The sequence below is a fragment of the Scyliorhinus torazame genome, chromosome 8, assembly GCF_047496885.1.
Source record: "Scyliorhinus torazame isolate Kashiwa2021f chromosome 8, sScyTor2.1, whole genome shotgun sequence".
NCBI lineage: Eukaryota > Metazoa > Chordata > Chondrichthyes > Carcharhiniformes > Scyliorhinidae > Scyliorhinus > Scyliorhinus torazame.
The window spans coordinates 187,322,590-187,338,003 of record NC_092714.1 but is presented as its reverse complement, the minus strand read 5'-3'; the positions used below and the strand labels follow the sequence as shown (position 1 = coordinate 187,338,003).

The 15,414-nt window shown below is 43.8% G+C and overlaps 1 protein-coding gene across 4 annotated transcripts in view; it reads right to left on the bottom strand.

Annotated features, from left to right (window-relative positions):
- LOC140428304 (nuclear receptor coactivator 5-like) overlaps nt 1-15,414 on the bottom strand; it is a 45,817-nt gene that overhangs the window by 4,731 nt on the left and 25,672 nt on the right. For all 4 annotated transcript variants that reach the window (XM_072514634.1, XM_072514636.1, XM_072514637.1 and 1 more), the window contains 4 exons: nt 12,857-12,975; nt 10,158-10,281; nt 6,557-6,756; nt 569-883 (listed from right to left, as the gene is read on the bottom strand). In XM_072514634.1, the coding sequence (XP_072370735.1) occupies nt 569-883; nt 6,557-6,756; nt 10,158-10,281; nt 12,857-12,975 (758 nt within the window). The remainder of the gene's footprint in view (nt 1-568; nt 884-6,556; nt 6,757-10,157; nt 10,282-12,856; nt 12,976-15,414) is intronic.

Below are 15,414 nucleotides of genomic sequence, written 5' to 3'. Positions count from 1 at the left end.
CTATCTAGGATAATGGATATATACTCCATTGAGGGGAAAGTGATGATTGGTGTTTCAATGATTTGTGTGGTGACGTTGAACTACTATATTTATTAACTTAGATAACAAGAGCCTTATCCTTGACAAGATTGCAGCACAGATGCACTAGAATGTTAAGGCAACCAACGATTCCAAAAGAAATTAGGTACACCAAGCTTGTATTCCCTGAAACGTAGTAAGTTAAGGGGGGGATTCGGATTAGGATTTAGAAAGGAATTATGGGGTAGTGTATCGGAAAAAATTAAAAGCTAAACTAACAATTAATTGATTATTAGGTCAAAGCATGCGAATTAGATCCAATTTCTCTTTCGTCTGAACACCAAGCAGATATATCTTCCAAGCAGACCATTTACAACCAGGAACATTTATCATATGTCTTTGGGAGGTGACCAAAATGTACATTTCCTTCAAGGGAAGTTCTAATCTGTTACAGAAGCTAAAGTAAAATAGTAATTCCAATTAAAATTTTAAAACATCAATATCTATACAGCCAGTCATGGAATCTACATAAACAAGTAATAAATGTTACCATGCAAGGAGTCTCCTCCTCGAATAAATCGTTCCTTTTTCTCTCTCAGGTATTCTATTATCTTGTCAATTTCCTCTATGGTAAGGTATCTTCCATCAGCAAGCAAGTTCAACAGCGGCTGGATGCTGGAGGGATTTCCTCGTTCTTCCAGATTTCCTTGAGTAGGCTCCCGCTCACGCATGATGACTTCATCTGCCATTTTAGTCGCCTTTCTTGCAACCTCTTCTCGCTCTTTTTCACGTGTTTCCGTCTTGTACCTCTCATAATTACGTGCAACCAAGATCATTGCATCAGCCATTGGCATGTTACGATGCTCTAGATGTGAAATGCAAAAAAGAAATCAATGTGGACAAAAATTACATTTAATGCCTTTTTGTTGACCGAAGCTACATTATTAATGCAATATTAGGAATTAGGTTAGTTTTTCCAACCTACATAAAGCAGTGATCAATAGTAACTCTTTTTTAAAAAAAAAGTAAATTTAGAGAACCCAATTCATTTTTTCCAAATCAAGGGGCAGTTTAGCATGGCCAATCCACCTACCCTGCACATCTTTGGGATGTGGGGGCGAAATGCACGCAAACACGGGGAGAATGTGCAAACTCCACATGGACAGTGACCCAGAGCAGAGATCGAACCTAGGATCTCAGCGCTGCGATGCAGCAATGCTAACCACTGCGCCACCATGCTGCCTTATCTAAGCTTATATTACAGTAAAGAAGAAACTCGAGTTTCAACAGCATGGTAAAATTTGCTTCAATGGACAAGTGAAATGTGGAACTTGTTCAAGGAACAGGTACTACGTGTCCTTGATATGTATGCCCCTGTCAGGCAGGGAAGAGATGGTCAAGTGAGGGAACCATGGTTGACAAGAGAGGTTGAATGTCTTGTTAAGAGGAAAAAGGAGACTTATGTAAGGCTGAGGAAACAAGGTTCAGACAGGGCATTGGAGGGATACAAGATAGCCAGGAGGGAACTGAAGAAAGGGATTAGGAAAGCTAAGAGAGGGCATGAACAATCTTTGGCGGGTAGGATCAAGGAAAACCCCAAGGCCTTTTACACATATATGTGAGAAATATGAGAATGACTAGAGCGAGGGTAGGTCCGATCAAGGACAGTAGCGGGAGATTGTGTATTGAATCTGAAGAGATAGGAGAGGTCTTGAACGAGTACTTTTCTTCTGTATTTACAAATGAGAGGGACGATATTGTTGGAGAGGACAGTGTGAAACAGATTGGTAAGCTCGAGGAAATACTTGTTAGGAAGGAAGAGGTTTTGGGCATTTTGAAAAACTTGAGGATAGACAAGTCCCCCGGGCCTGACGGGATATATCCAAGGATTCTATGGGAAGCAAGAGATGAAATTGCAGATCCGTTGGCAATGATCTTTTCGTCCTCACTGTCAACAGGGGTGGCACCAGGGGATTGGAGAGTGGCGAATGTCGTGCCCCTGTTCAAAAAAGGGACTAGGGATAACCCTGGGAATTACAGGCCAGTTAGTCTTACTTCGGTGGTAGGCAAAGTAATGGAAAGGGTATTGAAGGATAGGATTTCTGAGCATCTGGAAAGACACTGCTTGATTCGGGATAGTCAGCACGGATTTGTGAGGGGTAGGTCTTGCCTTACAAGTCTTACTGAATTCTTTGAGGAGGTGACCAAGCATGTGGATGAAGGTAAAGCAGTGGATGTAGTGTACATGGATTTTAGTAAGGCATTTGATAAGGTTCCCCATGGTACGCTTCTGCATAAAGTAAGGAGGCATGGGATAGTGGGAAATTTGGCCAGTTGGATAACGAACTGGCTAACCGATAGAAGTCAGAGAGTGGTGGTGGATGGCAAATATTCAGCCTGGATCCCAGTTACCAGTGGCGTACCGCAGGGATCAGTTCTGGGTCCTCTGCTGTTTGCGATTTTCATTAATGACTTGGATGAGGGTTGAAGGGTGGTCAGTAAATTTGCAGACGATACGAAGATTGGTGGAGTTGTGGATAGTAAGGAGGGCTGTTGTCAGCTGCAAAGAGACATAGGATGCAGAGCTGGGCTGAGAAGTGGCAGATGGAGTTTAACCCTGAAAAGTGTGAGGTTGTCCATTTTGGAAGGACAAATATGAATGCGGAATACAGGATTAACGGTAGAGTTCTTGGCAATGTGGAGGAGCAGAGAGATCTTGGGGTCTATGTTCATACATCTTTGAAAGTTGCCACTCAAGTGGATAGAGCTGTGAAGAAGGCCTATGGTCTGCTCGCGTTCATTAACAGAGGGATTGAATTTAAGAGCCGTGAGGTGATGATGCAGCTGTACAAAACTTTGATAAGGCCACATTTGGAGTACTGTGTACAGTTCTGGTCGCCTCATTTTAGGAAGGATGTGGAAGCTTTGGAAAAGGTGCAAAGGAGATTTACCAGGATGTTGCCTGGAATGGAGAATAGGTCTTACGATGAAAGGTTGAGGGTGCTAGGCATTTTCTCATTAGAACGGAGAAGGATGAGGGGCGACCTGATAGAGGTTTATAAGATGATCAGGGGAATAGATAGAGTAGACAGTCAGAGACTTTTTCCCTGGGTGGAACAAACCATTACAAGGGGACATAAATTTAAGGTGAAAGGTGGAAGATATAGGAGGGAGATCAGAGGTAGGTTCTTTACCCAGAGAGTAGTGGGGGCATGGAATGCACTGCCGGTGGAAGTAGTTGAGTCGGAAACATTAGGGACCTTCCAAGCAGCTATTGGATAGGTACATGGATTCCGGTAAAATGATATAGTGTAGATTTATTTGTTCTTAAGGGCAGCACGGTAGCATTGTGGAAAGCACAATTGCTTCACAGCTCCAGGGTCCCAGGTTCGATTCCGGCTTGGATCACTGTCTGTGCGGAGTCTGCACATCCTCCCAGTGTCTGCGTGGGTTTCCTCCGGGTGCTCCGGTTTCCTCCCAGTCCAAAGATGTGCAGGTTAGGTGGATTGGCCATGATAAATTGCCCTTAGTGTCCAAAGTTGCCCTTGGTGTTGGGTGGAGGTGTTGAGTTTGGGTAGGGTGCTCTTTCCAAGAGCTGGTGCAGACTCAAAGGGCCGAATGGCCTCCTTCTGCACTGTAAATTCAATGATAATCTATGATTAATCTAGGACAAAGGTTCGGCACAACATCGTGGGCCGGAGGGCCTGTTCTGTGCTGTATTTTCTATGTTCACCATCAATTTCTGAAACATTCTATATTCTTAATCCAGATAGTAATCATTGACCACCAAGGGAAGCCATTATATTTTAGTGTTTGCAACACAATGGTTCAATTTTCTTTGGTTCCTTAATTTACAACCTCTCTCAAAGGAGCACTTGCCGGCAATGGGGAGCAAAAACACATTCAGCTAGTTGCTACAGAAAAAAAAGGCAGACAACCCAAAAATAGTCCAGTCTGGCTTTATATGGCACATTTCCCAAATAACATTCTATTGACAGAAGATGTCAAAGGAGAGGCAGTCTGTACTGCTAATGAATCCATGATTTGAGCCTTGGTTACCTTCCATGGACCATCTGAATCAAAAACTGAATGCATCAATCAAGGCCACAAGTCAAGAAAGCAGTATTCCCTATAGTTCAACGCTGATGCTTGAAGAAAAATTTGGAAGATAAAGGACATGTGGTGGGAAGAGAAATACAGAAAACCCCAACAATGGGTGACTTCCACCTATCAACACTGGAATGAACATGGTTAACGCAACTGCAAATCCACAGTGCTAGTTAATAGTCTCCAGGTTATCCCCCCGTACCCTGTGGTAGAATCCATGGGTGAACCACCGTTGATGGCAGAAATGGAACAAGCAATTAAACAAATGAAAAACACCATCAGGGCTGAAAAGCTTTCTTGTCCCAGCTGAGCTTTTCAAAGCTGTTATGGATTTACTAACATCAAGACTCCATGTACTCATCCGATGGGCTTGGAAGGAAATGCAGTTGTAACTAAAGGAAGTTAGATAAATTATGCTGTGGAACTAGTTATTTCTCTTTTGTCCATAGCAAAGAAAATCCTGACATTATCCTGCACCATCATCTTCCTGTAACTGAGGAAATCCTTAAAATGACAGTATGGATTTAGACCTGACAGAGGAATGAATCCCTGACATGGCTTTCTTTTTCAGACAAATTAAAACAAAGCGTCAAGAACACCAGCAGGAACTCTTCATTGTCTCATCACAGTCCTGAATTGCTTCATGATGATATAACTGTAATTGCTTTGAGTGGACACCTCAAAAATCCAGATTGAGTCAAGTAAGGCTACATGAAGGGCCACCGACTACAGCTATTCGGCCCCAAGATCAATCGCTTGCTGATGTCAACATTAATTACCAACTCAATGAAAAACTATAATAATAATAATAATCGCTTGTCACAAGTAGGCTTCAATGAAGTTACTGTGAAAAGCCCCTGGTCGCCACATTCCAACGCCTGTTCGGGGAGGCCGCCTCCGGGTCACCTCAAAGCCAAAATTAAACTGGCCACCAGACATACATGATGTAGTTTGTGGATGACCGTAATTTTTTAACTTCAGTCTTTCACAGGGATTTGGGCATCGCAGGCAAAGCCAGCATCTCAAATTGTCCGTGACCAGAGCAGCTGGTTAGGACATCTCAGAGGGCAATTAAAAGTCAGTCATACTGCTGTGGTCTGGAGTCACATGGAGGCCTGACTAGATAAAGGATGGCAGATTTTCTTCCTTAAAAAGGACATTAGTGAGCCAGACAGGTTTTTACAACAATTAAGAGACGATAGTTGTCATGGTCACCATTATTGAGATTAGCTTTACACTCTAGATTAATTGCTGAGGTGGGCTCTGAACTCATATCCTCAGAACATTTGCCCAATGCTCTAGATTATTAGTCCAGTGATATTACCTCTATGCCACAATCTCCCCAACGTAAATCAGATTTGCAAGCCACCCTTTATCCCTTCAATTCAGCATAAGAAAAAAACCTCGCCTATCCTTTAATGTTACTAAAATAAAACATGTCAACCACACCTGACTAGGTAAATATTTCACCTCCCATATACGTTGAAGGAAATTCTCCAATATGTTGAGCGCTGCCCATGCAGTCATCTCTCTCAAAGGGCACCATTCACTCAGACATCCAATACACCATCAGCCACACCAGCTAAGCCATCTACAAGCTAGGACACCAAATGCTTGAGCAATAAAGACCTCCACAAGTCAATTAAGTCCTAGTGTACAAAGTTGGCATCACCACTCTTGTACTGCATGTCAACTACACAGAGATCGTTCAGAATGGCAATAAGCTATCCATTGTAACACATTGAGTCCCAGCTCCTTACTGAACAGCTATAGTATAGAATCATAGAATTTAGTGCAGGTGGCCATTCGGCCCATCGAGTCTGCACCGGCCCTTGGAAAGAGAACCCTACCTAAGCCCACACCTCCACCCTATCCCCGTAACCCCACCAAACCTATTTTAGACACCAAGGACAATTTTAGCATAGCTAATCCACCTCGCCTGCACATCTTTGGACTGTGGGAGGAAACCAGAGCACCCGGAGGAAACCCAGGCAGACACAGGGAGAACGTGCAGACTCCGCACAGAGAGTGACCCAAGCCGGGAATCAAACCTGGGATCCTGGAGCTGTGAAGCAACTGTGCTAACCACTGTGCTACAGAGAACACCAGAGAAGGAAAAAAAAGGGAGCAAATCTTGCACTCTGGATCCACTGCCTTGTGGGCATCCTGCCCCATGTACCCAAAGACCTGTGGGTTGAGAATTGGCCAATTCAGTCACAAGAAACACACCATTGAGTAGGTGCCTTCCTCAAAATGATGGGTAACCAATGCTGCAACTAGTCAATTGTAAGTCAAACAAAAAAAAAAATGGAAGTCTAGCAAACCACCTTAGAATTAAAAAGATGCAATATTTTTTAATCATTTTGCAGCAGCAATGCAGATGAAAGCAAAAAGCCAATGCATAGCTAGAAACTAAAAAGGCAAAACTTACCCTGCGGTGTTCCAAACAGGATATTAACAGTACATGATCTGTGTATTTCATGTTGTTGAGTAATGACGATAGCAAATGCTGTGCCTCCCCTGCTGACATCTTCAAGAGCTTGGGTAAGCGACACTTCAGTGTTCAGGAATATCAAATCGACAACCATACCAAGGTCACGAACCTTTCGACCAACAGACTCTGCATATTCCCTAATCAGGTACAAAAAACATCTTACAGGTCAACCTATAAATGAATATCTATGAAGAACGAATTATAGAAATGAAACCAAAAAGTATGGGCTCAGATATCCTCATTACACAACACAGGAACAATAGAAAAACATAAGCAGAAAGAAAGTACCAAAAGATTCAGAGGTAATTAAATCCACAATACCGCTGTAACTTTATCCACTGATCAAGGAACACGCCCTCCTGCCAGTGCCTTGGAAATTAGACACAGCATCCAAGATCATATGGTAGCAGCTGGGATTTGGTAGGCTAAGCAAAATGAACTATGGGAAAGCAGACATAACTATCCTGAAAAACAGTAACATGGAACCTGAACAGCAATGTTTTCCAGCTACATAACATAAGAATTAAGCCTCATAGGGTAGCAGTGGTCAGCACAGTTGCATCACAGCTCCAGGGTCCCAGATTTGATTCCTGGCTTGGGTCACTGTCTGTGCGGAGTCTGCGCGTTCTTCCTGTGTTTGCGTAGGTTTCCTCCCACAGACAGTCCAAAGATGTGCAGGTTAGGTGAATTGGCCATGATAAATTGCCCTTCGTGTCCAAAAAGGTTAGGTGGGGTCACTGGTTCCTGGGGATAGGGTGGAGACATGGGCTTAAGTGGGGTGCTCTTTCCAAGGGCCGGTGCAGACTCGATGGGCCGAATGGCTGCACAGTAAATTCTATGAAATGTCCCATCAAGCCATCGAATAAGCATGGTGATTTTCCACCTTAATTCCATTTTCCCATCCGAACTCCACATTCATCAACTCCCTGTACCCAATCAAGTGTACCTTAATACACTTATCAATCGAGTACTTACAGCTCTCTAGCATAGAGAATTAAAGTCTGACATTTCTTCTCCCCTGTCCTGAATGGCCAACCACTAATTTGGAAACGATGACCTCTGATTCTGGACTCTCCAACCAACTTGCCTGCAGCATCTAGTTTATTGTGTTTCACCTCTTTCTGTTTCAGAGAATATCCATTCTACACTTTTTTCTCCCCATCGTCAGGACCACCCCTCATCCCACGATCCAGTCTAAAAGACTAGAACTCTGTACAATATTCCAGGTGTGGGCTGATTAAATCTCAAACTAACAGCAGCAAGACTTAATTATTCAGGCACTCCAACACACCTTGCCATGAAGGGTAACATAATTAACTGCTGAACCTGCATGTGTACAAAGACCTCCAAGTACTAGCATTTATTAGTCTCTTACCTTCGAAGGAGAATTCAGTTTCCCCATTCTTCCTATCCCCACCACCATGCTAGATGAGATAGATTTTGAAGATCTAACAACTCGAGACTGGGAAACCATGAGGAGCTGTGGGCCTTCAGCTGCAACAGGCTTATTTAAAAACGAGGTGTCAACCTGGTGAAGCTACAACATAAGACTGACGTGCATGCCAAACAGCATAAGCAATAAGAGACAGACAGTTCTATTGATTACAACCAATGGATCAGATTTAAGCTCTGCATCCTGTCACATCCAGTCATGTATTGTGGTAGTCATTTAAACAACTCACTGGAGGAGGTGGATCCACAAATATCCACATTCTCAATGGTGCAGGAATCCAACATCAGTGCAAAAGATGAGGCTGAAGCATTTGTAACAATCTTCAGCCAGAAGTGCAGAGTAGATAGTGCATCTTGGCCTCCTCTGGAGGTCCCCAGCATCACAGATGCCAGTATCCAGTGAATTTGATTAGCTTGATCACAATAAAAAGCTGAAAAGGCACTGAATACTGTAAAGGCTATCTTACTTGACAATATTCTGGTAGCAATACTTAAGACTTGTGCTCTAGTTACAGCCATGCACCTAGCCAAGGTGTTCCAGGTATAGCTACGGTGTTGGCAATTATCCAGCAATTTGGAAAACTTTCCAGGTCCTGCACACTAAAAAAGCAGGACAAATCTAACCGGGTCAATTACCGCCCCATCAGTCTACTCTTGATTATCAGTATAGTGACAGACATTTGCTATTCAAGCAGCACTGTTTTAACAATAACCTGCCCACTGATGCTCAGTTTACGTTCCACCAGGGCCACTCATTTCTTGACTTTATTACAGCCTTTGTTCAAACATGGACAAAGAGCTGAACTCCAAAGGTGAAATGAGAGTGACTGCCCTTGACATATAGGTAGCATTTGACAGATTAAGGCATTAAGGAGCACTAGCAAAACTGGAGTCAATGGGAATATTGCTTAATGTTCAGCAACATTAGGACTCGCAGATACAGAAGCAGCCCATCTCCAAATACAGCAAGACCTGGACTATATTCAAGCTTAGCCTGCAAGTGGCAAATAAAATCTGCACCACACCAAGAGCCAGGCAATGACCATCTCCAAAAAGAGAATCTACCCATTGCCCCATGACATTAGGATCATAGAATCTCTAGTGCAAGAGGCCATTCACCCATTAGGTCTCCACCGATCCTCCGAAAGAGCACCCACCAATTGCCATGTCCCCACCCTAACCCCTCAACCCCACTAATCTTTGGACACTTGGGGATAATTTAGCATGGCTAATCCACCCAACCTGCATATCGTTGGTCTGTGGGAGGAAACCCACGAAGACACGAGGGGAATGTGCAAACTCCATACTGTCACCCGAGATCGGAAACAAAGCCGGGTCCCTGACGCTATGAGGCAGTGCCACCATTCTACGCTATTCCCATCGCTGAATCCCCCATTATCAACATATGGGGGTTACCACTGACCAGAAACTGAACTGGACTAGCCATATAAATACTGTGGCAGATCAGAGGTTCAGAATCCTTAACACGTAACTCACCTTCTGACTCCCAAAAACCTGTCCACCATCAACAAGGCACAGGTCAGGAGTGTGATGGAACACTATTTCCCTCATAGGAATAAATAGCCTAGTAGGAGAGATTCAAAGTAATTTGCAGATATAGAGGAATTTGGGCTAAAATCAAGCGTCAGATTATGCCCAAGATGAAGTACAATGCCTTTTCTTGTCAGCTTGGATCTTGTAGGTCTCTCTTGTGGAAATCGTGAATTGCGTTCAATTTGTATTTGAATTGGTTTTTGGAGCAAGCAATGAAATGGATTAAGAGTTTGCTCTGTCCACTCCACGCATTGGCTTTGTAATGTTAAGAATGGGATAAAAAAATTAAACTCATTTCACCGATAAATTGATGGGGCCCTGGAACTCACATCTAACAGGGATGCTACAGAAGTTGAAGTCAAGTAGGTATCACTAATCATTAACTGGCCACCACCATGGTGTGCGCAAAAGTGGCTGTTCTGTTTTCTGCACTGCAGCAGTGAGCCCACTTCAAAAATAATTACTAAGTGATTTGGGACATCCCAGGGACATCAGAGGTTCAATATAAAGAGGAGCATTTTTGCATACTCACTTTTGCTGTTTGTTGACTACAATAACGGAACAATCCACAGGTCTTTCAGCATCATAACGTCTCTGGATTTCATCATAATACTTCCGATACAGTTCTTCTCTTCGACGCTCTCTTCTCATCGGATCTTGGGTTTAGGGGGAAGAAAAGACAGGTAAAATAACTTTTTTACCTGATGCCTATGGTCATCTGAGACTGGGACAATTACTATACCTAGTCCTGTGTTGTAGCCTTATCAGGTTTACACTCCATTTTAGGTCTGCCTGGCGTCACTCCTGGAATGCTCTCTTGCATTGTCCATCAAAGCAGGGCTGATCCTCCATCTTGGGAGGAGAAATGAGGTATATGCCAGACCATGAGATTGCAGATTGTGCTCAATGACAATTCTACTGCTGACCCACAGCACCCAATAGATGCCCAGTTGAGTGGCTAGATCAGTTTGATATATATCCAATTGGCAATGGTGCAGGCATACCAAGGGCTGGTGATGACTGGAATATAGTCATACCACAGAATCATTTGCCAGGCTGTTGTTTTATCAGCTCTCCCAATATGGCACAAGTTCCACATGTTAGTAAGGGAAAATTTGCAGGATCAACAGACCTGGATACACTATTGTGGTTTCCAGTTCCTCTGCCAATTTTGGGTGGTCCACCTAGTTTAAAATTTGAATTCTAAGCCATTTTGTACAACAGAGACTTGCTACAGTCAACCAGAGTCTGGAGTCACATGTAGGCCAGGTCAGGCACGGACAGATTTCCTTTCCTGATGGAATTAGTGCGCCAGATGTGTCCCCTCATCACAAACAAAGTCCGACATGTGACTGCAGACCCTAACCAGCCTTGAATTTTCACAAAACCTTTTGCTATTCATGTAACAAATAAGGACAGAAGTAAAGTCTTTTAAAAAGAAAGAGAGCTAACCAGCATATTATGACCACATGATGCCAACTGCAAAAACTGGGGAAATGAGAACACTCAAACACTCAGCCAGCTTGCTCCACTGAACACAACTCAGAATAGTTTCCTGCGAAAGGCCTGTTAGGATTGTTAAACTGGCTATGGGAATAGTTAAAGCATTACTGCACAAAATTGTTTTCATGCAAACTTCTTCAGACAAGAATGAAGGTTATTGACAACGTGAAATCTTACAGGGCAATATCCTAGAATTTTCCTTAAGCACGCATTTATGTGGATGATAAAAATAGAAGAATCTAAATTTATAGTACAAACAAGAAAACTATAATGTAAAACTTCCACCTCCGAAAGCATTTGCCATGTTTCCCTTCAACATAATACATCTGTTTATTATCAGGGCAACGAGGAGGCACAGTGGTTAGCACCAGGGACCCGGGTTCAATTCAGGTCGGGGGGGGGAGGAGAGAAGAAGAGAAAGAGAGAGAGAGAGATTTCTTCCAGTGACTGTGCTCCGGTTTCCTCCAGGTGCTCCAGTTTCCTCCCAGTCCAAAGATGTGCAGGTTAACTAGATTGGCTATGCTAAATTGCACCGTCGTGCAAGTTTTTTTTTTTTATAAAAGAAAATATTTCATGGAAGCATTTGTAATTTTCAGTTTAACACATTAACATTTCTTAAATGACCGCGTGGGCCGACACAAACACCTAAAAAAGTGAACAAAGTCCCCTACTACTCCTGCCCTATCCCCTAATTACCCGTATACTAAGTTCCCTATCCTTATCCAACATTGCCATGCCTCCTGTTTTCCTTCCCCCCCTCCCCCCCCCCCGCTTACTGCTGACATTCAATTTTCCTTGAAGAAATCGATGAACGGCTGCCATTTCCGGGCGAACCCCTGAATTGGTCCTCTCAAAGCGAACTTGACTTTTTTTCCAGACTGAGTAACCCTGCCATATCGCTGACCCACATTCCCGATTTCAGGGGCTCAGAGTCCCTGCAAAATCCGTCTCCGGGCCACCAGGGAGAAGGCCAGGACATCGGCCTCTCTCCCCCCATTGGCCCCCGGATCTTCTGATAACCCAAATATAGCCAATTCTGGACTCGGGAGTTACCCTCCCTTCCAGGACTTCTGACATAACGTCCGCAAATCCCTGCCAGAATCCCCTCAATTTCGGACATGCCCAAAACATATGTACACGGTTCGCCGGGCTACCCCCACACTGCCCACATCTATCCTCCACCTCCTCAAAGAACCTGCTCGTCCGGGCTACCGTCATGTGGGCCCTGTGGACCACCGTGAACTGGATCAAGCCAAGTCCGGCACACGACGAGGATGAATTGACTCGCTTCAAGGCTTTTTCCCAGTTCAATTTCCAGCTCTCCTCCCACTTCCTCGTCACCTCCCTGATAGGGGCCCGTTCACACTCCACCAACTCCTTGTATATCTCCGAAACCCTCCCCTCTCCAACGCCTGTTTTTGCCATCACCTTATCCTGTAGTCCCCTCAGGGGGAGGCAAGGAAAACGTGGAACCTGCCTCCGTACAAAGTCCAGCATCTGAAGGTACCAAAACCAGTTTCCACCCGGCAGCTCAAACTCCTCCTGTAATGCCTCCAAGGTCGGAAAGCCCTCCTGGACGAATAGATCCCCAAATCTCTCAATCCCTGCCCGCCACCACATCATAGTGCAAGTTAGGTGCAGTTATGGGGATAGGGCAGGTGAGTGGGCCAGTGCAGGCTTGATAGGTCGAACAATCTTCTTCAGCACTATAGGGATTATATTACTTACCATCAACTTCACGAGGAGCCCTGGAATCCCAAGGCTCCCGGAATCTGTCCATGTATGGTTCCTCTTTCCTTCGCAAAACATCATCATAGCGATAATATCTATCGTAGACTTCTTCCCGTCTGCAATGCAAAGGGTTATGGTTAGCCACACAAAGAAGCCAAAGGCAAAACTTTTGCTTAACGTGAACAGGATTGCAAAATGATGCTTTTACACATTCGGCATTTAGCTCTATAGAAAAATGAGTGTCCACGCATCTTATAGGCACTGTTCCATTAAACAAAAATATAGCTGCGTGATTTTTCCCTGCACTAGTAAGAGGCCATATTCTCAGTTAGTTGTCTGAAAAAGGAAGCATCAATATCCAAGTGATAAAAGTGGACTGAAGCAAGACACCATAACCATAAATGTTCATGAAATCTGCTACCCTTATCTGGTCTACATATCACTCAAACCCACAGCAAAGTGGTTAACTCTTAACTACCCTCCAGCCAAGCATGCCATGCACCCTTTGATTGAACAAGCTGGAAATAATGGCAAAGTCAACTTAAAGTCACAGGCAAAGCTGACCAGGTGTGGAACAGCGCAAGTCACATCTATGAGTTGGGAGACCAGGACACGAGGAGCCTCAGAGTAACAGAGGCGCGTTGAGAGGAGTGTGTGAGAAAGAGATGTAGGAGTGTGTGTGTGTGTGAGTGTGAGAAAGAGGGGCGTGTGAGACAGAGAAAGAAAGGAAGATGTAGGAGTGAGTGTATTTACACGAGATAGATATAGGATAGTGGATGAGAAACTGACCAGGGGTGGAGCAGCGCAAGTCACATCTATGAATTGGGAGACCAGGACACGAGGAGCGTGTGAGAATGAGATGTAGGAGTGTGTGTGTGTGTGTGAGAAAGAGGGGCATGTGAGAGAAAGAAAGGAAGATGTAGGAGTGAGTGCGTTTACATGAGATAGATATAGGATAGTGTATGAGAGAAACTGACCAGGTGTGGAGCAGCGCAAGTCACATCTATGAGTTGGGGGACCAGGACACGAGGAGCCTCAGAGTAACAGAGGCGCGTTGAGGAGTGTGAGAATGAGATGTAGGAGTGCGTGTGTGTGTGAGAAAGAGGGGTGTGTGAGAGAGAAAGAAAGGAAGATGTAGGAATGAGTGTGTTTACACGAGATAGATATAGGATAGTGTATGAGAGAAAGAGGAGGATTTAAGAACATGTTTGTTTCTCGTGAGGAGCACGTGTGGGGGAGGGAAATAGAGATGCAAGGATATGTATTTGAGAGTGAAATAATGTGCACACACTTGGGTGCAAGACCCCACATATTTATGATTGGGACCCGTTCATATTCTTTTTGGTTCTTATCCTGAAGTCCTTTTGAGGACAGTACGGTGATCTGTTTTGTCCTAGGGCTGGGAGATGGGATTATAGAAGTTTGGATTCTTATTCTCTTTCTACATCTTGTATGGGAGGCCCTAGGTGGAGTATGAAGGTTGATCGTGCCCAGTCCTCTTTGTCTTTGTCATTTAGGCCTCAAAAGGTATAGGATGGGTGCCTGCTCCGATCTGGAGAAGAATTTAAATTGTGCTGTAAAAATTAGTCATTTCCCCCAAGCACTGGGGTGTTGTTTACTTCTGGTGGCATTTTGTTTTGTAGCTATAGGTGAGATGTAGGTATATAATGTTGCCTGTATCCTGTTTGGGTGCAGACAGATTATTTATCCGCGGAAGGAATATGTTGGGGATTTTGCCTCTTATTCATCTGGTCTTATTTGTTCCCAATTATGTAATGATGATTGTTTTGTGCTGTACCTGTTGCACATTGATACCTATAGCTATTTTTCTGCGTTTGTTTGTTTGATAAGAATGTAAAAAATTGAAAATTCCAATAAAGACATTTAAATAAAATGCAGAAAAGGGCATCATTAATTATAATAACATTCCGCACTGTTGACCTCAAAGTCCAACTATAGAGTAAATTCTGAAATTTCAGACATGCAATGGAATCCAACTTCAAATACATCACACTCTGCAACTATAGGAATACAGGAATCCTCACACACCGTCACTATCCCATTAAAAGCCAACATTCGCATTTTGCAGTGTTTCACGTCACTGTCACCCTATGCTTGGATATTCCCAGGAAACTCCCATGTTGAAAGAAATCCATGGAGTAGAAAATCGCAGCAGGGAGTTATGATCCTCAGGCAGACTGTTTTGAACAACGCCAAGTTTTCCAGAAACCAATTAATGACATTAAGTGAAGCCTAGCTGTACCAGTTTGGGCTTTAGTGCAACAAGGCAGATTGCTTAACATTGAGAAGTGATGAAACTCAATGCAGTATGGGCAGAGCTTCCTGTCCAGTCTCTTATAAAAAGGGGTTGGTCTGAGACAGGGAGCCAAAGATGAGACCAGAGGCCTAGCAACATCATGTCAGCGATCAGTTATGTGATTGGTGGGTTTCAAGTTTTTTTCTCTCCAAACTGGGCAGCAGTTTAAACAGAGAAAGGAGTAGTTTATTAAATCAAGGCTCCATGACCCAACTATTCAAAACCATTCAGTAATATT